The following is a 25,202-nucleotide window of genomic DNA, read 5'->3' on the forward strand; positions in this document are numbered from 1 at the left end:
CAAAATCATTTTCTATCTGTAGAGATTTGAGTTGATCTAAAAACCGCTCTATACAAAATGTTAAAGTCTATAAATTTGGCTTGCATGCTGCTGAAATTGTACTTGTCATCCAGGACAATGGGGTCAATTCACTAAAGGATTCCACATGCAATATGATTGTCATTGTGACTATTTTTTCAGAATTATTGCATGAGATAATAGGAGAGTCAATTCAGCTAAAAAAATATTGAATGTGAGGTGATTACAGAAAAAATAAATAAATTGATAACTCATTACCACTTGCGACTGCTCTATAGCAGAATGACAGCTATAGTGCAGCCAGCCAGTTCTGAGAGGGTGTCATATGATGTCCTCTCATGATCGCGGGTGGTGCCCTCTGTGATCGCTGTGTCCTTAGGACACAGCTAATCACAAATCAGGGTAAAGGGCCAATCACAGTGGGTCTTTAACATGTGATCAGCAGTGTCCTTAGGACACAGCTAATCACAGATCAGGGTAAAGCGCCAATCACAGTGGGTCTTTAACATGTGATCAGCAGTGTCCTTAGGACACAGCTAATCACAGATCAGGGTAAAGGGCCAATCACAGTGGGTCTTTAACATGTGATCAGCAGTGTCCTTAGGACACAGCTAATCACAGATCAGGGTAAAGGGCCAATCACAGCGGGTCTTTAACATGTGATCAGCAGTGTCCAATTACAGCTTATCACGATGTAAACACAAGCCGGCTATCAGCATCCTTTTCCTCAGGCTGAAAGGGACATCTACACTGATAATCAGGGCACTGATTATCAGTGTACAGTCCATTAGTGCAGTCCCAACAGTGCTCACCAGTGCTGCCAATCAGTGCCCACCAGTGCTGACAATTTATGCCCATTAGGGCTGCCAATCAGTGCTTTCTCATCAGTGTCGCCTATCAGTTCTACCTATCAATGTCCATCAGTGCCCTTCAGTATCGTTTATTAGTGCCTATCAGTGCAGCCTCATCAGTGTCTCCTCATCAGTGCCCAATAGTGCTGCCTCAGTTCCCATCAGTGCAGCCTATCAGTGCAGCCTCATTAGCGCATATTAGTGAAGGAGAAGAATTACCTGTTTGAAAAATTTTCTAACAAACCATGAAAAAAAAAATTTTCTCCAAATTTTGTAGCAAAAATTAAAAACCCAGAGGTGATTAAATACCACCAAAAGAAATCTCTATTTGGGGTAAAAAAAATGCTAACAATTTTCATATGGGTACAGATTATGAACGCTCAATTGTCATTCAAAGTGTGACAGTGCTGAAAACTGAAAATTGGCCTGGTCAGGAAGTGGGTGAAAGTGCCCAGTAGACAAGTGGTTAAAGTCAAAGAACACACACATTTGTTATTTATCTCCTGGCAGTAGACAATCAGTATTTTGTTGCTGTTGTTCAGTCATTTAGTTGCGTCCAACTCTTCGTGACCTCATGGACCATAGTGCGCCAGATTTTTCTGTCCTCCGCTGCCTCCCAGAGCTTGCTTAACTTCATGTTCATTGTTTTGATGATGCTATCTATCCATCTTGTTTTCTGTCTTGTTTTCTGTCGTCCTCTTCTCCTTTTTCCTTCCATGTTTCCAAGCATCAGGGTCTTTTCCAGTGAGTTTTCACTTTGCATTAGGTGGTCAAAGTATGTAAGTTATAGCTTCAGGATCTGTCCTTCCAGTGAATATACAGGGCTGATTTCCTTCAGGATTGACTGGTTTTATCTTTCAAGAGTCGTCTCCAACACCATAGTTCAGAAGCATCCATTCTTCGGCGTTCAGCCTTCCTTATGGTCCATCTTTCACATCCATAGGTTACAACTGGGAAAACCATAGCTTTGACTATATGCCACATTGTCGGTAACGTGAAGTCTCTGCTTTTTATATGTCTAGGTTTGTATTTGCTTTCATCCCAAGAAGTTAATTGCATGGCTACAGTCACCATGTGCCGTGATCTTGGAGCCTAGGAAGATAAAATCTGTCACTGTTTCCATTTCTTCTCCATCTTTTTGCCAAGGAGTGATGGGACCGGTTGCCGTGATCTTAGTTTTCTTAAAGCGGAGATTCAAACAAAAATTGAACCTCCACTTTTCAGAACCCTCCCCCCTCCAGTGTTACATTTGGCACCTTCCAGGGGGGGAGGGGGTGCAGATACCTGTCATAGACTTCCGTGGGAGTCTACGCCTCTTCCTGTCCCACTGCGCTGTCTGCTGGGACACACACGGATCCCAGAGACAGCAGGGACCATTTGGATTGCTCAGCGTGACTCGTGCATGCGCAGTAGGGAACCTTACCGAAAATGGCGGCGGCAGCATCCGAGGACCGAGGGGCAGTTCGGCCTCGGGTGCCGACATCGCGGGCACCCTGGACAGGTAAGTGTCCTTATTTTAAAATTCAGCAGCTGCAGTATTTGTAGCTGCTGACTTTAAAAAAAAATTTGCAAGACTTCCGCTTTAATGTTAAATTTGAGCTTTTGAGCTCTCCTCTTTCATCTTCATTAAAGGGGCTGTTAACCCACAAAGTTAAAATTACACCATCCTCTCTATGTATTCCTGTAATGCTATAATGCTGCTATATACTGTACCTGTTTCAAAGCGCAGATCAGCACTCACGTAATCCGCCAGCTCTTTCCTCTCTCGGGCCGACAGCTGTAGTGGGTGGGGCTGAGGATCCCCCGCTGATGTCAATCAGGAGGGGAGGAGGAGAGGAGGAGAAAGGCAGCCCCACCCGCTGCAGCTGTCATTTGAGAGAAGAGAGAGACACGGCGGATCACGTGACCGCCGATCAGCACTCTAAAACAGGTATATAGCAGCATTATTTTTATAAGGCATAGACACAGGGCACATTGCATTAATACATACATTAATACATAGAGAGAATAGTGTAATGTTAACCATAATTTGAGCAGCAAGATGGGAGGGAGGTGGGGAGCAGAGTGGCATGGACATGGAGCTGACAGGCAGGGAGGGGAGGGGGGATAGAGCACAAAAGAAGACAGAGCAGAGTCAGTTGCTCCATGTCCTGTTCTAGCTGTTGCTGAATCTTGACATGCATACAGGTTTTTCAGAAGACAGGTGAGGTGGTCCAGTGGCGGCTGGTGCTCAAAATTTTTTGGGGGGTGCAAACAAACTTAAAAATTCGGGGAAAAAAAACATCAATTGTAGGTTCACTGTACCCATCAAATGCAGCCACTGTACCATCAAACGCTGCCAATGTGCCATCAAATGCTGCCACTGTGCCCGTCAAACGCAGCAACTGCGCTCATCAAACGCAGCCACTTTGCCCATCAAACATTACCACTGTGCCCATCAAATGCTGCAATTGTGCCCCAAATGTTGCCACTGTGCCAATTAATTGCTGCCACTGTGCCCCAAATGCTGCCACTGTGCCCCAAATGTTGCCACTGTGCCCATTAAATGCTGCCACTGTGCCCCAAATGCTGCCGCTGTGCCCCAAATGTTGCAACTGTGCCCCAAGTGCTGCCACTGTGCCCCAAATGTTGCCACTGTGCCCCCAGTGCTGCCACTGTGCCCCAAATGTTGCCACTGTGCCTCAAGTGCTGCCAATGTGCCCCCCACCTGCCATCTGCCTGGCACTTACCTTGTCTCGGGTGGGCAGCAGCGGGTGAAAAAAAAAACTATAATATCACTTTAAATTGGTCCAAGATGGACCAATTTTGTTTCTCATTTGTACCCCATATGCTGTTACTTTAACCACTTGCTTACTGGGCACTTAAACCCCCCTCAGTCCCAGACCAATTTTCAGCTTTCAGCGCTGATGCACTTTGAATGACAATTGCGCGGGCATACAACACTGTACCCAAATGAAATTTTTATCATTTTTTTCCCACAAATAGAGCTTTCTTTTGGTGGTATTTAGTTACAGCTCGGAGTTTTATTTTTTGCTAAACAAACAAAAAAAGATGCAAAAAAAAAAAAATCATGTTTTAATAGTTTGTTATAAAATTTTGCAAACGGGTCATTTTTCTCCTTCATTGAAGTGCGCTGATTAGGCGGCACTGATGGCTGCATTGGTGGGCACTGATGGGCTGCATTGGTGGGCACTGATAGGCTGCATTGGTGGGCACTGATAGGCTGCACTGGTGGGCACTGATAGGCATAGTTAAGGCGGCACTAATAGGCACAGATAAGGCGGCACCGATGGGCACAGATAAGGCGGCACTGATGGGCAAAGATGGGCACAGATAAGATGGCATGGATGGGTGGCACGGATAAGTGGCACGGATGGGTGGCACGGATGGGCACTGATAGGTACCACTGATAGATGGGACTGATGGGCACTGATAGGTGGCTCTGATAGGTGGCACTGCTGGGCACTGATGGGCGGCACTGCTGGGCACTGATGGGCGGCACTGCTGGGCACTGATGGGCGGCACTGGGGTGCAGCACCTTTGAGGCACATTGTGGGCACTGTGGGTGGCACTGTTGGTGGCACTGCTGGATGGCACTGTGGGTGGCACTGTGGGTGGCACTGTGGGCACTATGGGCACTGCTGGGTGGCACTGATGGGGGGCACTTACTTTTATTCAGGATGGCACTGCGGTGGGCAGGTGGGCACTGGCAGGGGGCAGGTGGTCAGCTGTATTGCTGGCCGTGATCGGGACTGATGTCCCGATCACGGCCGCCGGTGATCGGCTTTTTTTTTCTCTCCTCGCGCTGTCAGCGCGAGGAGGAATAATAGCCGATTACCGGCTCCGTTCTATCACATGATCAGCTGTCATTGGCTGACAGCTGATCACGTGATAAGGGGTCGGGATCGACCCCTTGCACGGATCGGTGATCAGGCGAGTCTCACGGACTCGCCGATCACAGAGCGCGCTGCGCGCGCCCCTCAGGGCGCGCACAGGCCGCTCGTACCCGGGACGACGTCAATAGACGTCGTCCCGGAAAAGTAGATCCGCGCTAATGCCGTCATTTGGCAATAGCGCGGATCCCAAGTGGTTAAGGAACACCATTTAGTACTGGATAATGGTTCAACCACAAACAAGCTTGTTTATTAGCAAGCAAGAGATCACTGCTTGCCAGAGACACTCACTATAGGCACAAACAAACAGCAAGAAAAATGTATTGCCCTAAAGGAGAGATCATTGTTCTATAATTAAAGCAATTTGTAGGGCTGTAAGGCCTAATACATGGAACATTCAAATTAAAGATTAACTTAGTTGAATGTTTTCTGAATAGCTCTAGTAGTTCAACTGATCATATTTTATGCATGAGGCTGCTCTACATTCTAAATCAAATTATTCTTTCATAAGATTCCTCAATCAGCTTGTATTTATCTAAATACTCATACGATACATACCTTGCTTATGGGGTCACTGTCATTTTTTGCAGTAGCTTCCAGCACATTACTCATTGCACTAAACAGATAGGTTGCTGTTGTTTCCTTTGCATGGTCTTGTTCATCGCTTATTTTTAATAGGGATTGGCTGACATCCCTCAGTACAGACATGGCTTCCACCTTCATAAAAGATTACATACACCAGTAAATACACTTTGACGTGTGAGCATGCATTCAGATGTTATTTAAAAAAAATGTACCTAACATTCCAATTTTCATTTTCTCCAACATATATTTTAGTTGATTAAAATGGAGTTTCAGACTTTAAAAAAAAAAAATGTATTACCCTCGTGACAGTCACCGCTCATGGAGTACAAATCAGCATGTGTTGTCTATTGTGCTGTTGCTATTATTTGTGCATCACTCATTACTTACTATATGCTCCTAATTTAGCATGCAGTCATCATGACTGTGGACATCTGAAGCCTGGTGCTCTCTTACGGGATTAGGTGCAGCTGGCTACCCAGCATGCACCTCCTGATCTCACACTTGCGCAGTGGTAAGGAATTGCGGCGGTGTAAAATAATGCGATGCTAGCTGTGGGGGATGCCCATTGATACAGCTATCCCAGGAGGCAATGGAAAAGTGGAAATGACGTAACACGCCGCGGCTAGGTAGGACGCAAGTGCAGCCTAAAGACTCCAGAGATAATACAAAATAAAAAAAATAAAATAATACAAATTATTGGGGGTGCGGTCGTCTATAATTAAAGCCATTGCTGTGATTTAGGCTGGAACTCCGCTTTAACCTGCACTGGAAACATAAAGGAAACAGTCTGATCGCTATGAACAGACAACTGTTTTTTTTAGTTACTACCAAACCTCCAGCGTGAGAAGTAAAAATGGGTTAAAACTGTTGTAACATCTTTCTAACGCTAACGTTTTCAAGCAGTGTAAAAATACTGGTGTGAGTACACTGGATTATGGGTAATCCTAACCTGAGCTGAGGAAGACAGTTCTTCACTTTTCATGGTAATGTCTTTCAGCACCTCGGACATCTCCAGAGCTGTGTGTAGTGACGTGACATTAACAGTAGAGAGCGCCGTTAACATTACTTCTCGCATCTGATCGGAAACAAGAAAACATTTACATGGACCATTGTTTGGGTGAGCCTACCGGATAAACCCTTCTATATTTAGACTAATAACATTAATATATTATTATAGATGAAGAAGCTGGGTGGGTTTTTTGAGTGTAGTGAGGCGGAAGATCGGAAAAAGTTACCCATGTTTTGAAGATAAGGATTTGTCTTTTTTATCCTTTTTCCCTTTTGTATGTTGGTAATTATTAGTATATTGTGGGGTATTTGGAATTTGGGGATTTTTTTATTTTATTTTTATTTTTTTATGTTTTTTCATATTTCAGAAATGCTACCTGTGTTTTTGGATGTTTTGTCTTATGTTCTTTTTTATACATTTAATAAAAAGGACTTTAAAGTAAAATAATATTTCGAAAATATTTTCCTATTTATACCCTTTAAAAACAATTAGTGAATGGTGTTAGTTCCCTTCTGCTTGCAGCTATTTATTGAATATATAAACATAAACATCGGGCCAGAATTGTTGGTTGGAGGCTAGACAGTGGGAATCTTGAGTGGAGAGTGAACACGTTTGGCTTTTGACTGCTGGTGATTGCTGTGTTGCATTTTAGGTTCCTTTTTGGGGGTTTCCTTGCAGCTTTTTTAACACCTTTTTTCTGTCACTTTTTAAACAGACTTTTTCTTTCCTTCCTTCAGCCTACTAATTAAGGGGAGTGGTTAATTGGTCGCAGGTGCTGGAGGCCTCATCTTTGAGCTTGCTGGAACCCTGTCCAAGTGGAACTGGACTAAGTGGTGAGTTAAAAACCAGAGTACCTGTGTAGTGTGAGTACCTGAGTGTTGCCTGAGTAGTGTGTGGATCCTTGTGTTTTGTGTATACTTGTGTATTTTGAGTGCACATGGGTCTGTGAGTACCTGTGTATTGTCTTATTGAGTGTCGGGAAGCTAGTTGTTAGGTCATTTGGACAGGGTATAATCCCCGATCCTCATTAAATTAATAGGTACGATGTCCGGCCGGTGCGGAGGTGCAAATCTTGCTGCATGTATGTGTTCCTTGATCATCCGATCAATGGCAAATACTGCTGTGCAAAATGTAAGCACATTATTTCCCTGGAAGCTCAGGTTCTGAACTATCAGCACTGAGAAGACCCTCCATACCAAAGAGAGCTGGGAACGTACTCGGCAAGTGTCGGCAGGGGCCAGCACAGAGGTGGGTGGAGACAAGGAGGTGCAGGCACTAAAAAAGAGTAGATGGGTGACAGTCAGGAAGTGTAGACGGGGAAGTGCCAGGGAGACCAATCCAGAGATGGAGCATCCCAATAAGTACGCTCAATTGAGTGACATTGGTGAAACCAATCAGGGACCAGCACTGCTGGAACTGAGGGACACTCCTAGCTCCCGAGGGAAGAGTGGGGGGGAGGCAAAGGGAAAGGAAAGACAGATTCTGGTGGTAGAGGACTCAATTATTAGAAGGACAGAGAGGGCAATGTGTAACAAAGACCTGAAGCGCTGAACTATAGGTTGTCTACTGGGCACTCAGGTTCGGCACATCACGGATTGGGTGGACAGATTACTGGGAGCAGCTGGGGAAGATGCGGCTGTCTTGGTGCACGTTGGCACCAATGACAAAGTCAGAGTCAGATGTAGTATCCTAATGAATGATTTTAGGGACTTGGGAGCTAAATTGAGGAAAAGGACCTCCGAGGTAGTATTCTCAGGAATACTACTGGTACATGGAGCCACACCAGAAAGGCAGAGGGAGATTAGGGAAGTAAACAAGTGGCTGAGGAGCTGGGTGTAGTAATGAGGGGTTTGGGTTCCTGGAGATCTGGGCCGACTTCTCAGTCGATCACCAGTACTATAGAAGGGACGAACTGCACCTAAATGAGGAAGGTGCAGATCAGCTGGGAGTAAAGATGGCCAAAAAGTTAGAGGGGTTTTTAAACTAGGCGACGGGGAGAAGGGCTCAGAGGTAGAGATAGTCAGCCCGAACATATTCCAGAGGGTAGTATTGGGGGCATTAGTAGCAGGTTGACTAAAGCACATAAACCCAAGGTAAGTATAGTAACAAGTCCTAGTTGCAATCTCGGAACACCCAATAAGAGGATAATATGCGATCAGTCTAAACTACGTGGCATGTTCACCAATGCCTTGAGGCGATTCAGTTCGCGTTGTGCGCTATACGAATATTTCATTCATTCATTCAGAAGAAAAGAGGTTTAACCTTAAACCACGTAGAGGGTTCTTTAATGTAAGAGCGGCAAGGATGTGGAATTCCCTTCCACAGGTGGTGGTCCCAGGGGGGAGCATCGATAGTTTCAAGAAATTATTAGATAAGCCCCTGAACAACCGCAACATACAGGGATATACAATGTAATACTGACATATAATCACACACATAGGTTGGATTTGATGGACTTGTGTCTTTTTTCAACCTCACCTACTATGTGACATAGATGTGCCGTTATAATTGAGTGAAAATGGACCAAACCTCTTTTTTGTTGTCTTTGTTTAGTGATCTATTGCCATTGTCTCCAGGGACTTCCTGATTCAAGACAGAAGACACTGATTTATACAGCTGAATTAGTGATCGGCTTTTACTCCCATCCTTTAAAATGCTGGCGGACCTATCAAAAAGGAACGATGTTAGACTCTCAGGGTCATTGTCTCCATATGTAACCTGTGAAAAGAAAAAAAGAACAGGTAGATATAAGGAAAAATAAATCCAAACAAGAGTCTAGTAGACATCCCGGGTATGATAAAGTTTGAAACACGATATCATAAATTATAATGTAATAAATAACTATAAGTAATTATAAAAAAAATATATAATAATAATAAAATGTATTTCCCCACAATTCACTATCGCTCAATTCTGCAAGTGTTCTAATTTACAATCGCTGTTTTCTAGCTGGTCTAAAACCACTTTCATGTAAAGGGACATTTTTTGGTTGCTATGGACAATCTCCAGTTTCCAGGCAGAAAGAACAGTATATATAATATAAAACTGCATGGAGGGCACTGGACAAAGCACTAGGGACAAAAGGTGTGTGAAATTATTTCATACAGTAATGTGATCTATAATTACAGTGTACTGTATGTATTATGAATTTTGTACTTTTTGAATTTGCCGCTGGGCTCCGCCCCCACGCTCTCAGGGAATGGAGCCCGTCACACAGAGCATGCTCCTGGTCTCTGACTATCTCTTGCACCATGTTCCTAGTCTCTGACCATCTCTTGCGCCATGCTCCTGGTCTTTGACTATCTCTTGCACCATGTTCCTAGTCTCTATCTCTTGCACCATGCCCCTAGTCTCTGACCATCTCTTGTGCCATGCTCCTGGTCTTTGACTATTTCTTTCACCATGTTCCTAGTCTCTGACTATCTCTTGCACCATGTTCCTAGTCTCTGACTATCTCTTACACCATGTTCCTAGTCTTTGACCATCTCTTGCACTATGCTCCTGGTCTCTGACCTTCTCTTGCGCCATGCTCCTGGTCTCTGACTATCTCTTGCACCATGTTCCTAGTCTCTGATCATCTCTTGTACCATGCTTCTAGTCTCTGACTATCTCTTGCACTATGCTCCTAGTCTCTGAGCATCGACACAGCGGGGGGGGGACATCGCAGGATCCTGGGGACAAGGTAAGTACACTGCACCAGGATCCAGCAATGCAGTCTAGAGTGTGGCTCGGGGGTTACCGCTAATGGTGCTGTAATTTAACCCCTAAGCCACACTCGGGAAAACCGCCAGGGAAGTTAAGGTAGCACAGTAGGACATTAGCTTGCAGTGAGAAGATTTTCTTTGCTATATATATTTTCTTTTGCGGATAACTACTGCTTTTAGATTGCTGGGACAAACCATTTACCACTGACAGGGGTGTTTACAATGATTAGCTTTTAATGTAGTATTTCATGTAAAACCTTTTATTCCAAAAAAAAAAAAAATGTTTGCTTTAACTGCTTGTGTTTCTGCAGTGTGAGCTGGAGTTTGGCTTTACTTTGTTAGTGTATCCAAAACTGCTAGAACATTTAACACTGCCCCCCCCCCCCCCAAGACTGATATTGCTGCTGTCCAAATGTGCCCCTGTCATCCAGAATATAGGCACTCTAATACAGGAGGTGTGTTAATGGCCAGATCACAAGGTAAAAGCAGAGGGGGGGGGGGAAGCCAAAAAAGGAAACCTAATGCAGCCACCGGATCTAATAATTCGAAAGCTACAATATTTTATATTTTTGGTTTTGGGTTTATACCACTTTAATTCATACATTGTAAATTAAGTTCGCACCTTAACATTGACGGTGGTGCCGACAAATTCACCAAAGTTGTTGCTGACAGTAACAGTGATATTTAGAACAAAGTCATTTTTTTCTTCTCCGAGTGGTAAATACACAGAAGGGAGTTCTCCATTTGGGCCACAGTATAGCTGCGATTCTACAACAAATAAGGAAAGAAAAATTTGTGACTTTTTTTTGTTTGTGTGTAGGAGCTTTTCTAACAAATTTCTAAATAAAAATCAGAGCCAGTACTGGAAATCAATTTTATTCAGTGCACTCCTTGTAGCAGTAAAAACTTACATAAGGATGGGTGCTAAGGTAACGAACGATAGTGGCATCACACGGATCAAATCAATAATGCAGAACATCACCAGTACACTGTATAACAAACAATAGTCTCTAAGAAATAACAGCATTTCGGGACACTGAGGACCCCTTCCTCAGGGAACATGGACATGTGCATTTGCTTCAATTAGTTTTTTGGATGAAAGTTTTTATTTTTGGAGATTTGACTGTATACGAATCCCTGAATGAGCATAGTAATGAATGTCAACCAAAAAATGTATACCAAAATGAACAAATGCATCCGTTTCATTTGTTTCTTTTGTATGACGTCACATGATGTGATAGCAGTTTGGGCCCATGCGGAATTGAATTCAATTTTCAAATTAATTTGATTATTTTTTGGATAACAAATAGATACGAATTTCATTCCAATCATTAATTTGGTTGCACATGACGTCAGTTGATATTGTCCAATGAGGTCATGCAATTTCTCTTAGTGGGTTGGACTAACATCTGAAAATATTGAATCCTATCGATGGGAATCCATCTGATTCAATAATCGATCAAATATATAGCAATCTTCTGTAAAAAAAAGTGCAACATTTTGCCAAAGATACCAAAGAAAAAAAACCCTGAAAGCAAATCGGGTAAACATAACCAATAGAACGAAACAAAATTCTTCAATGAACAAATGCATCCAACACCAAACGAAAATTGCACATGCCTCGTACACACAATGAGATTATCGACACAAAATACCACTTTCTAAGCAATCGTACGATAATCTGACCAGGGCCGGCCCTACCATCAGACCAAGGCAGTACTTTGAGAGGGGCAGAAATTTCAACCAAGGCCGCCTCTCCTTCTCTTCTATTTACCCAGCAAATTGACGACCAAGATTTTTTTTCCAGTAGTTTTGGGTGTCATGATGACAACTGCCCCTATAGCCTGTCTATATACTACCCTAGCCTCTCTATACACTACCCCAGCCTGCCCCTATACTGCCCTAGCCTGTCCATTTACTACCCTAGCCTGTCCATATACTACTCTAGCCTGTCCACATACTACCCTAGCCTGTCCATATACTACTCTAGCCTGTCCACATACTACCCTAGCCTGTCTATATACCCTAGCCTGCCCCTATACTACCCTAGCTTATCGATATACCCTATTCTACCCCTATACTACCCTAGCCTGCCCCTATACTACCCTGGCCTGTCTATATACTGCCCTAGCCCTCCCCTATACTGCCCTAGCCCACACATTGGAATTGAACATTATGGTATGTCATATAATTTTGCATATAGACAAGGTGCTATTGCATGTAAATCAGACTTCCTGATGAATTTAATTTTAGTTTTAATTATCATGATATAAAATAATGGATGTGGGGCCTGCCCCTATATTGCCCTAGCCTATCCATATACTACCCTAGCCTGTGTATATACCCTAGCCTGCCCCTATACTACCCTAGCCTATCTATATACTGCCCTAGCCTGCCTCTATACTGCCCTAGTCCGCCCCCTGGAAAATGGAACATTATGGTATGTCATATAATTTTGCATATAGACAAGGTGCCGTTGCATATAAATCAGACTTCCTGATTAATTTAATTTTAGTTTTAATTACCATGATATAAAATAATAGATGTGGGGGCCTGTCGGTGGGCGTGATTTTTTTTGGGGTCTTAGGCCAGCCCTGAATCTGATCATTAGTACATAGCTTTTTGTCCAAGATTATCCGAAGGGACAAACATGAAAATTCTTTTGAAAATGACAATACACATTCATTACATCTCTTCCAGTTTTTTTATTCTGTTATATGAAATTTTTCGTAACTCTTGTAACCTCTTCATGATCCATATGAAGACTAGCATGCAAAAAAAAAAACACGATCATTCGTCTGAAAATTTCATTGTGTGTACGAAGTTAAATCCTCAGTGTCCCCGACATATTGCATAGTACCTTGTGACAATAAATGTCCCTTTTGTTTGTTACATATGATGTGCCAGTGACGTTTTGCCTTTTTTGATTTAAACCAAGTACTGGATCTCTCTCTCGCCACTTAACAGACAGGAGAATAGGTATGGAACCCTGCTCCTCTCTTCTGATGGGAACCATGGCAACCAAATGAGTCTATATTGAAATAATCCATCTTTTGGTCATCAATACATTTGGCATTGTAAGCACTAATTTAGGATTACATCCCTGTGGTTACAAACCTATATTTGATATGACCCTTGGCTCCCCTGTCGCAGAAGGGTTTGCATTCTATAATGATGCTAGACTGAGGAAGTGCAGATGTCGTGGATTTAAAAAAATGCAATCATTCTTAATGCAATCCACAGAGCTTAATGTGCCAGTCTAACCTGATTTATCTTGAAATAGATAGATGTAAATCATCAGTCAATTGACTGTTGTAGATTATTGTACGTCTGTACTTACATCCTGACCCACTCTGTGACTTCTGTTAACCTAATGTTGTGTTTGTGGTTGTGGACAAAAGGTCATAACTCAAAAATAGAGAACTTTATTCAGAATTCTCCTGGTTCCATGTGACATTTAAAGAAACATTGTGCTTATTAAGCAGTTCTTTTAAAGTTATGCCCAAAATCCTAATTTTGCTGATATAGAGGAGATTTGCAATTTGTTTAGGTGACAAGTATCTTCATGACTGCTCAAGTAAACTGTTCAATGTATCTAGTTCAGAGTCATCATTTTCAAGGTTTTGTTTTTTTGTTTTACTATTGTAGCATATTATTCATCTTGTATTAGTCTTTTTGACATATCAAAGATGTATTGCTATATTAATACTTTATAAATCACAATCACAACATTATTTGGTCCTTCTAGTCTAGGGAAAACAAAAAGTGTAGCAGCGCTGTGTATGATGCAAAAATTGAAACAAATTCAAATCGGATCAAATATTAAGCAACAAACCCAAATGCTCTAAATGATGCAATATAAACATAAATAATGATCCATATAGGTAAGTGGCTAAAAGTCAGTGAAGGTCAAAAATGTAACAGTGTTCAAAGAAAGTTCAAAACGGTGATCAAGGAAACTTCAAAACTTCTTATTTGTATCCAAACAGTGAAGGAAACAAGTGGTTATAGTGAGAGGAACCACCACCGATAAACAGAAGGCTTACCAAAATGTTTGAACCCAAATGAACGTATGTTCAATGAGTTAAACAAGCTGTGTTGTGCAAACAACAGATAGGGGTAGACACTTGGGCTCTCCAAATCGCTGGACAGGGGACACCCGCAGGGGCAGACTGACAACTCATGGGGCCCCTGGGCAATAGGATATTATGGGGCCCTCAGGCAATAGATTATACACACACAGACACACAATATACACACACAGTATACACACACAGAATACACATATACACACACTGAAAATGTACTGGAGAGGAGGGGCAGCTATAATCTTGGGATTTTTAAAAAAAACACATATTTTTATGTACTGTCCCTGGTTTTATTGAGGCTGGCAACCCTGATGGGGCCCCTTGGTGGCATGGTGCCCTCGGCAGGGCCTGAGAGCCTGAATGGTCAGTCCGCCCCTGGCCACCCGACTATCCACAAGATAGAGGAAATCCTTGTAGGAAGGTTTCATGGGAGGCAATGGTCAAACTTCTATGGATGTGGTGAGGGCAATTATAAAGCAGGAGAACAGAAAGGGCCACATAGCACAATTCCATTTAAAATTGCAAAAAAGTTTAATGAAGCTGGAGCACTTACATTTAGTAGATAAAACAAGCGCTTTTAAAATCAAATGGCTGCAGTTGAGTCCTTCCTAGTCTATGCTGAAGGTACACATGCCATTTTTATTGCGTTTTTTTTTTTTTTTAATGAGTGCCATTTCTCAACTTTTTTCCCCCCAGAGGAACCCTAAAATAATTTTTAGGTCTCAGAGAAAACTTTTAAAATCAATCCATCAGGGTAAATAGCAAAAATGCCCCTTACAGTGATGGTCAGAATGCCACCCTTAGATTACTAGAGGAAAAAGTCAGCACATGGGTAACATCAACTAGCGGTCTTCCTTTATTGAAATAACATGTATAACAGCTTTAAAACAGCCAACACGTTTCGGCCATCATGCTTTGATTAACCAATTGTGGACCGCCCACCGTAGATGTACTGTGGCAGGGCGGCCACTCTGCTCCAGATCAGGTACCTAGAAGGTGATCTGATACTTTCGGGTCTTGGGTGAGTGCAAGCGTTGCCGCCGGCCTGCCTCCACTGTGATCAAACACAGCTGGAGCCCAGCGACAGGTATTGCAGACTCGATGTTACCCGGCACCTGCCAATTGTTCAGTACACAGGCAAAATGGCAATCTGCCTGTATAAACAAGGCAGATCACCTTGTTCTGTCAGTAGCAAAGGCATTGATTCTGTGTTCCTGCAAAGCAGGAACACAGATATATGCCTTCCCTTAGTAAAAGCACCTCTCCCACAGTACACAAGCACTGGCTAGGAACACATTTAACCCTTTGATTGCCCCTGATGTTAACCCCTTCCCTGCTAGTGTCATTTGTACAGTGACAGTGCATATTTTTTAGCGCTGATCACTGTATTAATGTCATTGGTCCCCAAAAAGTGTCAGTTAGTGTCTGATTTGTCTGCTACAATATTGCAGTCCCTTTATAAGTCGCTGATCGCCCCCATTACTAGTAAAGAATAAAAAAAGAAAAAAGAAAAATATCCCATAATTTCTAGACGCTACAACTTTTGCGCAAACTGATCAATATACGCTTATTAGGATTTTTTTACCAAAAATATGTAGCAGAATATATATTGGCCTACATTAATGAAATAATTGAATTTAAAAAAAAAAAAATTATTGGATGTGTTTTATAGCAGAAAGTTAAAAATATATATATATATATATTTTTTCAAAATTGTCAATAATTTTTTGTTTAAAGCACAAAAGATAAAAACCACAGAGGTGATCAAATACGACCAAAGAAACCTATTTTTTTTTAAAAAAAGGACATATATTTTATGTGGGTACAGCGTCAAACAGCCCCGCAATTGTCAGTTAAAATATTGCACTGCCGCATCCCACAAAAATGGCCTGGTCATGAAGGGGTAAATCTTCCAGAGCTGAAGTGGTTAAGGACTGAAGGACAAAACGCGTTGGCTGTTTTACAGCTGTTATGCATGTTATTTCAATAAAGGAAGACTGCTAGTTAATGTTACCCCAAGTGCTGACTTTTTCCTCTAGTGATCCATGCTACACAGAGGCATCGGCAGCCTGACAGTCTGAGCACTGGGTGGAACTGGAAATTTGAGAAGATGAAAGCGTTAATAAACTTGTTTCCATAGAATGCAACCCTTACAGACAGCTAAATTGTAATTGGTGTCATGCTGCTGTCTTTGCAGCTATGCAGACACCATCAAATGGGAGGTCAATCAGCCACAGCTCAAAGAATCCTTAGCAACCACTGGAGGAAGCCTAGTTGACGAGAAATCTGTTTTATAGCTTTGCTAGTACAATTTCCTCTGCTTCATCAGTGAGGCCAGCTGAAGCATCATTATAAGCCATGCTTTGTAAATGGCAAAGTGTGCGGAAAGAGGAGAGAGACAACATCAGCACTGCTGCCAGCCATAGCAGACTCACTGAAGATGGCAGTCCTTTCTTATGTTCAAAAAGGGCAAAGAGTGAAAATCTAAAGGCAAATGAAAACTCCAACACTCAAAAATGAAAGTGCTTGGAGCTGGCCTGAATGCTTACTTCAGATATCATAGAGTAAGTAAACAAGGCAATTATTCCCATCCCTAGTATTATTTCTTCCCTCCTTTCATTAGGGTTGATTTATTAAAGGAAAATAGCTTGTTCACTTTGCAAAAGAAGCTGCACTTTGCTTGGCAGAGCTTGGCAAATGTGGTGAAGCTGGCTTCCATCATCCAATCATGTGCAAGCAAAAATGTTGTGTTTTCTTATTTTACTTGAATGTGTTTTGGTATTCTTTATCAAGTGAAACTTCACCCCATTCACTAAGCTCTGGTAAAAATTTATTTGCAAAGTAAAACTATACTTGGAAAGTAAACAGCTTATTTGCCTTTAGTAAATCAATTGTGTTGTCTCCACAGCTGTGTGATCCATGAAGCCTGGAGGAAATAGTAAGATGCAGCACAGAACATGTGTGGGAAAGAGGGTACAATCACTCCTATTGTTCAGGTTTTGTTATTTTATAATCATTTTGGATTATCACATAGTTGATTTCACTATTTATAATTATTGGTTTATCACCATGTACTAGTCCACAATGTGGACATAACCCCTTTTGGTATCCTTGAGGTTTTTTTCCGTATGAGGAGGTTCTAGACATTTCATTTGATCCTACAGGATACAGGTGGTTATTATAGTGTTGGGATTTAACCCCCCTGGTGGTATTCCCGAGTCTGGCTCGGGATCGCATCGCTGAATGTTACTTACCTTGTCCCCTGGATCCAGCGATGTCCCTCCGCTGTACGAGCGAGCCGTGCTCCGCTCGATCTATCACGGAGCCAATCTCCGTTCCCTACGAGCGTTGCGACGCACGGGGACAGAGAATGGCGCCAAATTCAAAAAGTAAAACATACACACTACATACAGTATAATGTAATCTTACAGATTACATTGCTGTATGTAATTATTTCACATCCCTTTTGTCCCTTGTGGTTTGTCCAGTGCCCTGCATGCAGTTTTAGATTATAAAAACTGTTCTTTATGCCTGGAAACTGGAGATTGTCCATAGCAACCAAAACTGTCCCTTTACATCAAAAATGGTTTTAGACCAGCTAGAAAACAGCGATAATAAATTGGAATCACTGACAGAATTGAGCGATAGTGATTTGTGGGGAGATCTGTCATCAAATACTGAAAAGTAACGACAGTGACAATTCTGCAACTTTCAAATTTCTGTGTTTTTGATTTGATTACATTATTGAATATTTTTTAATATTGTTATATTATTATTTGGTATAATTATTTATAGTTATTTATTATATTATAATTTATGTAGGGCTGTTACTGTTTAAAAATTTTGTGCTCCATTAATCGATTTTTTTTAATCGATTAATCGACTAATTTCAATTAATTATAACACACATACAGATCCAACTACTTTTAGCTGATCTCCTTGCATTGCAGCTTTGCATAAGTCAGTGGTAAATGTAGTATACACTATATACAATCACCTGACACTAGTTAGTTTCCACAATCCATGACTTAACTTCACAGTTCACACAAATACATTTTAAATTCAAACTGTAGCACTGACGTAAGTATTTTTTTTTTTTCCACAGTAGCGTGACAATCCCTCCACCTCCGGTCTAACTAATCACTCTCACCTTATGGCATGGACCCCTGTGCAAACAGGTGATCATGCATGCGGGTATCAAAAGGGTTAACATGGACCATAAACTTCTCTCACAATCTCAGGTCATGGGTAGAAAGAAAAGATCTCAGTGCTCACCGCTTAAGTATAAGATTACATTTTTGTGTTCAAACACAAACTACTCACATAAAGATGATAAAAACACAGCATATAAAGCCGACAATTGTGTTAGTTCCATAGGGCAGCAGCGGGTGGCGTCATGCGTAGCTCCTCCCCCGTACACGTTATGTTCAATCAGAAACTTCAGCGTCACCGGACTCCTCCCCCCTTCCCTTCTTTTGCAGACGGAGGCACTTGGGGAAGGGGGAGGAGTCCGGTGACGTCACCACATCTCCGGCGGAATTCCCTGAAGACCCGGGAAGTCTGCGGAGAGGTGAGTACCGGTCAAAAGAATTTTGATCGATCAAAAAAATTTACGATTAAACGAGGAATTAATCTTTAATTTTCACAGCCCTAAATTTATGATTTCATTTTTCAAACTTTATCATACCCGGGATGTCTGCTAGACTCTGGTTTGAACAGATTTAAGTGAGTTATTCCTAAGAATTACAGACCTACAATATAAAACGTAAAAACCTAAAATCTGAAATAATCCTACCACCAGGGAGGTTAATTTGGTAAACACCATTAGAATTTTATCACACAGGAGGTACTTACAGTTACTTAAAAGTGACTTGCCAGACCTCTCGTTAGCATATAGGTAGCGCCACTACCCCTGTCTTTATTCTTTTTGATTTTTTAAGGGCTCTCTATTGGGTGCTTTTCAAGGGGGGCTGCAACCTTTTATACCTATCCTAAGCACAGCTTTCTCTTTAATATCTGAATTATTATGATTATTATTTCTACAGATACACATGTCAAGCTAATGTTTATGGTCCAGAACAAGCATTTTCTAGATAGCATAAAAAAAGAGGGATAAAATGTGTCTTTTGGAGAATTATTTGGGGGACAGTTTAGGGATATTTGTATCTTTTGCCAGAATATTTTACCTCTCCATACTATCTTCAATTTAAGTGTGCTGATCGGCCCATTTCTTTATTTGTTAAAAAATCATGTTACCTGCCCTCTATGCAGCATTTTAAACATCAGAGTACTGACCGCTCTCATGCTAAATGTCCTACTTGACAGGTCACACCATAATTGTCAAGGCACTTATTAAACTAACAACATCGGGACAAAAGAAAGGTAACGGGGAAAGCAAACCACAGTTTTGATATAGGGCCCTGAGGTTTGTATTTTTGTTCTTTCAGGCAAAACTTAAAAATTCACAAAAGTCCCCATAGGCAAAAGGGGTATAAAGTCTAATGTTCATACACACAGCAGAAAAATTTTCAGTGAAAGAATTCAACTTATGTAAGTTATGTAATTATGTTTTTTTTTTTGTTGTAATAGGAAACCAGAGCCCACACACACATAGAAGGCACATATAAACTCCATATAGATACTGTTCCTGGTAGAAAACCCATGTGCGTGTATTTTTATTCCTAAATGAGCAGAATATTTACACCAGGCAAAACAGCACATAAAATGTTTTCTGTCTTTGCCAACTCTAAATTTCAAACATATAGGAGCTGATTTACTAAAACTGAAGAGTGCACACTCCATTTTTAGTAAATCAACCCTATAGAGTTTGATTAAGGCAAATAAACTGTTCACTTCACAAGGGAATTTATGCTTGGCAAGGGAAATTTCCAAGAGCTCAGTAAATGAGGTGATGCTTTGGTAACTTCCTTCATCCAACCATGTTTGAGCAAAAATTCTGTTTTTCTATTTTCCTTGCACGTGATTGGGTATTCTTTGCAAAGTGAGACCTCACATTCACTAAGCTCTAGGGCAAATTCTTTTGCAAGGTGCAACTTCCCTGGTGAAGTGCACAGCCTAGTTGCCTAGTAAATCCACCCCATAATGTTGTCCTTTACAGATGTTAAACAGTATACTACACACAAAGGCTAGAAAATATGAACGGAAATTATCGGTAGTTATTATACATGTACAGGCATAACCCAAGTACACAATGGGGTTTATTTACTAAAGCTGAAAAGTGCAAAATCAGGCTCACTTCTGCATAGAAACCAATGAGCTTCCAGGTTTTATTACCAAAGCTTAATTGAACAAGCTGGGGTTAGAAGCTCATTGGCTTCTATGCAGAAGGGAGCCTGATTTTGCACTCTTCAGCTTTAGTAAATAAACCCCATTGCGTACTTAAAAGTGGGGTATGCCTATGCAAACATTTCTTGTAAGTAACACCTACTTGGGTTGGCAAAGAAACAATAAGTGAGGAAGATACGATCATCTCTAGAACAAGACTCAGTTTGCGCACAAGGAGGAAGGCAGGAGATCCGGAAACTGGTCAGTACAGAACCTTCTTCTGGATAGACACTGCAGCTTGGCACCTCTGGTGGAGGCAAGGTGCTGATCACTGTCACTTCTTCACCATATTCATGGGTGGATCTGGCTAGAAAAATCAGATGATTCATTTTAAAATGTGTTTTACTCATAAAACATGTCACTACAGGAAATCACATACCTCACAGATAGCAGCAAGACTGTATTAGTATTAACAGAATAAAACATTTTAAGAGCAAAACATAATCAAGAAGATGAGAGGGAAAGGAATTTGTAGACCGGTCCTGTGGTAACAATGGGGATTTTCCATAGATTCGGTACACATAATAAGCTTGGTCACCCTAGCACAGGAACTATGTTGCTGGTAGGATCACTAGGTAAAAATAAAGGAAAATAAAGGAAAATAGCCTGAAAAAATCTCAAAAATCTGGTTCTCGGGCTTAGATATTCTTTGAGAATAGGGAAAAACTACACCTATAACCCCAAGCTTTCATAAAAAAATGGCAAGTATGCCTTCTGGATTTAGCTGCAGGTGATACCGATAAATGGGAAAACACTTATTCTAATGAAAAAGGTGTAGAAAGTTGAAATAAAGCTTCTTTAACTGTAAATTTTTTAAATCACAATTGGTGGGTCTGAAATTTTGGCAATAAGCCCAAGAGTTTGTAATGACCTCCTATAAAGTTAATCAAGTGCCTACATTTACATGCCAAAGGGAGAAACATCTCTATGAAAAATGAAGCTGGTAAGGAACCATAGTTTATGAATCATTGTGAATGACTCTACTATCGAAGATAATGGGAACTCTAAGTTACATAATTCACCATATTTACATGGTGTTTAAGCAGTGATGCCACAGGAGTCCCAGGAAATAAACCTCCCCAAAAGTTAAAATTGGCACTAAAATTCATGAGGGAGCTAATGGATTTAAGCAGAGACTCAACCTGAAGTAGGGGGACCTTTCATTCATTCAGCTGTCCTCCATTCATAGTGTGATTTTCATTGCTAGAAGCGATAAAACAGATTCTATGATTGCAAGAGGGGTGTAGAAAGGGAGGGCACAGTCACACTCTTGATGAGTACCTATGATAGGTCCAGCCGCTTAGCATAAGGGATGCTTCTCATTCAGTATAAGTATGGTCCTACGTGCTGATTTAGAATTTTTTTTTTTTTACTAAACTTAGGCTTTAATATATAGAAAAGTTTTGAAAAAGAACACTTACCTATCAGCTTTATTCTGAAAGCCCCATGTGATTGGCTCTGTAAAAAGGTGTTGTTTAATACAAGCGTGGATGTGTCACTTTGTAACAAAACCAGAGAGCTCGGCCTAAAATCACGCAGGCTGCACACAGGAGGAAGGGACATAGACTGCAAAACAAAAGGATTGTTTGAGCCGTGCTGAAAAATATATGAAGTTTGAATACTACAATCAACATGCAATTGCATCAATTACATTAACAAAGCATTATTTATATCTATAGCAAGAGGTACACACCTCATTATTATTTTTAAAAAAACTACATTAACTAAGAGAGACAAATGATACATTTACATTGTACCTCTAGTACCTCTAGTACAGGGGTCTCCAAACTTTCTAAAGAAAGGGCCAGTTTACGGTCCTTCAGACTTTAGGGGGGCCGGACTGAGCCCAGTGGGAGTAAAGAATAATCGATCTTTGGTATTAGGCAAATAGTTGGTGTGAGTGGAGGGGGGAATAATTCTCCCATTGTTGGTGTCAGTGGAAGGAAAGGTGCCCCATTGTTGGTGTCAGTGGAATGAAAGGTGCCCCATTGTTGGTGTCAGTGGCAGGATTCCTCAAGGGCCGGATTAAGGCAAGCAAAGCTGCGCAGTTTGGAGACCACTGCTCTAACACAATCAGATGTTAGTACAGCGATCTACCTTGCTGTCCTATTGTGTTCTGACAGGGGGACGACCCGCCCGTCAGAACACTATGGTCAGTGTTCTCAGCCAAAGGCTGAGAGTGCTGATCGGGAGCAGGTTGGCAGACATTTTTGGTCATGACGCTTCAGCCGGCTGCCGTACACACGAGCCACATATCATCCAGTTTCTATTGAACGAGCCAATGTGGCCCGACATTTGGCCTGTGTGTAGTGTGTTTTAAAATAGAGCTATGGGCACAATAAAAAATACATATATGATGTGAGGACATGCCTCAGAGATGATAAAAGATGGGGGGAGTTGAGGGATAGGCTAGATCAATATTTTCTTTTTCTCTCTATTCTCATTCTTTAGCTTTACTGTAATCTCTAGCTTGTGTTATCTTCCACTCTAGTCTCTTCTTTCTTCTCCCTACCTTCTTTCCATAAACCTACATACCCTTCTTTTCACCCCCCCACCCTCTCCCCCTTTTTTCTCTTCCTGTTTTAATCCCTCCCTTCTTCTTCCCTGAGACCATGCTTATGGCTACTAATTACCTCCATGCAGCTCTAATTAGTAATTAGAGCTGCATGGAGGTCCACTCTTTTTACTCTTTCATCCCAATACTGACAGCCCACCTTCACACTCCCATGGTTGTAGTATTATTCACTATGACAGATCATCATACAAACAGAAGTGATGCTAAGTTACATGGCAAAAGTCTGCCAGTTCTCTATGGCTCATTTTTGGTTGGTAGCCTCTTGAGGTTCTCTTTATAACAACTTTGCATGGATGTTTACAACAGAATGTATATTTCTATTCTCTGTTATAATACTTTGGAAGATGTATCCCATTCTGTTGTACTATATAAAACTTCAATAAAAAACTTTATTGCAAAAAATTACATGTGATGCAATCAGTCACTAGAATTAGCACAGCAATTTGCAGCGGCATTTGCCCCAGTGATATAGTTTTATTATTTGTTGACCCTGCCATTAGATCCTTTATTTTTCCACTTCCTATAATGGGTTGACAAAACAGTTTGTTGTACAGTAAAATTACATATCAACGCTGTCACCCTGTAAGTAATAGATAAATAAATGGAAATCTAACTCCAACTAACATTCCTTATACCATAATTACAGCATCACTTTCTTTTCTTTTTGGAAAAAAGGTTAAAAATTCGGTTTTTTATTTCTTTCTTTTGGGGATATAGCACCATACCAACATATTAAGTATATTGGTGCTATCCCATTACCTGCAGGCAGCTGCTTCTGCTAAAAATCCTCCTTGTAGTGTCTCCTCACAGCCATTGGATACTGGCCTAGGCGGTGGAGCTATTGTGTTCTCTGAGTGGGGGAGGGGGGGTTGTGAGGAGCCGTCCCTGCCAGGAGAATACAATGAGTATTGCCAGTGGCTATAGCTGGCAATAATCACATGTAAAAATCCGATATGCTGGTTGTACCCAAGTCGCACAATGGATTGACTTGGGTACGCAAAGTCTGCCCATCGATGGATCAAATCTCAGCCGGTCCCTTCTGAACCTGCTTAGATTCGATCCATCTATGGCCGGCTTTAGTGCAATGAGTGATAATAGTAATAAAAATTATGTAAATGGTGGAGAGGGCAGAAAGGGATGGGCAAGCGATGCAATTTTTCTCTGTAGCATCTGCTATAGTTAAAGCCTGTGTGTGGGGATGACTGCACTCCTGCACATAGGTGAGAGCGAGGTCATCCCATGCCAATCAAGGCAGCCGAAGACTGGCACTCGGAAGATGCCAGTGGCGAACTTTGCAGGGACTTTCTCAGAAGTAAAAAAAATTGTGAATCCACTGGCAGGCTTGTTGGTTGGAACAATAAAATATGATATTTCAATGGTTGTTAGGGGGATTGATAATATGTACCTTGTTATTTACATGACAAAATTAAGACCAGCATTTGTTACTACTCTAATGCTAACAACTGAAAACTAACCTTATTGAAGTTATTCTGAATGTACCAGGTATATGTAACTGCATTGCAGTTTTCACAGGAAGCATAGAGCACCATGGCCTCAGAAAGGTTAATATTCTTGCAGTTACTCAGACAGCTGAAACAAGAGAATCATTTGTAAATATATAACCACTGCAAAATGATTTTATGAAAGAAGTCCAAAAAAGAGAAAAATGTACTTGTATGACAGTTAAGAAAATGAACAGCGGGGTGCTGAGGTCAGTATCAAATAAAAATCACTTTATTAAAATAAGCAGCACACTTACTATGAAGTTACCATGAAACAGCATGGATAGGGGACACCTGAAACCAAGCTGCTATGATCAGTGTGAGGCTGTTGGCATCACTGAGCAAACAGAGACCGAGGATGACAGGGAGGCAGCCAGCTATGGGTATGGATAGTAGCAGTGGCATTCTCAGCTGCACATAAGGATGACAATTGTCAAAATGCCTCATGGATGTCGGGAGAGGGGGCATGCGCCATATGTACTGTGTACTTGTACGCTTTTTTGGATAAGTACGTATTTAGAACACTTATTGTGTATCCATTACTGCTGCATAGAATTACATTATGTACTTATTAATACAGTGGTGGTCAACTTAAAAAGTACAGGGGGCCTCAAGTGCGGCCCTCTGCACTT

General features: G+C 41.4%; 1 protein-coding gene across 1 annotated transcript in view; it reads right to left on the reverse strand.

Annotated features, from left to right (window-relative positions):
• Positions 1 to 25,202, reverse strand: part of LOC143930570 (polycystin-1-like protein 2) — a 189,505-nt gene that overhangs the window by 122,072 nt on the left and 42,231 nt on the right. The window contains exons 12-18 of the mRNA XM_077455002.1: positions 24,544 to 24,658; positions 21,915 to 22,059; positions 20,597 to 20,800; positions 10,683 to 10,828; positions 8,886 to 9,074; positions 6,297 to 6,422; positions 5,321 to 5,479 (exon numbers count right to left, since the gene is read on the reverse strand). Coding sequence (XP_077311128.1) covers positions 5,321 to 5,479; positions 6,297 to 6,422; positions 8,886 to 9,074; positions 10,683 to 10,828; positions 20,597 to 20,800; positions 21,915 to 22,059; positions 24,544 to 24,658 — 1,084 coding nt within the window. The remainder of the gene's footprint in view (positions 1 to 5,320; positions 5,480 to 6,296; positions 6,423 to 8,885; positions 9,075 to 10,682; positions 10,829 to 20,596; positions 20,801 to 21,914; positions 22,060 to 24,543; positions 24,659 to 25,202) is intronic.

Source organism: Lithobates pipiens, unplaced genomic scaffold (genome assembly GCF_037356315.1).
Source record: "Lithobates pipiens isolate NorthernLeopardFrog02 unplaced genomic scaffold, aLitPip1_a1.2 Scaffold_10, whole genome shotgun sequence".
NCBI classification, from domain to species: Eukaryota; Metazoa; Chordata; class Amphibia; order Anura; family Ranidae; genus Lithobates; species Lithobates pipiens.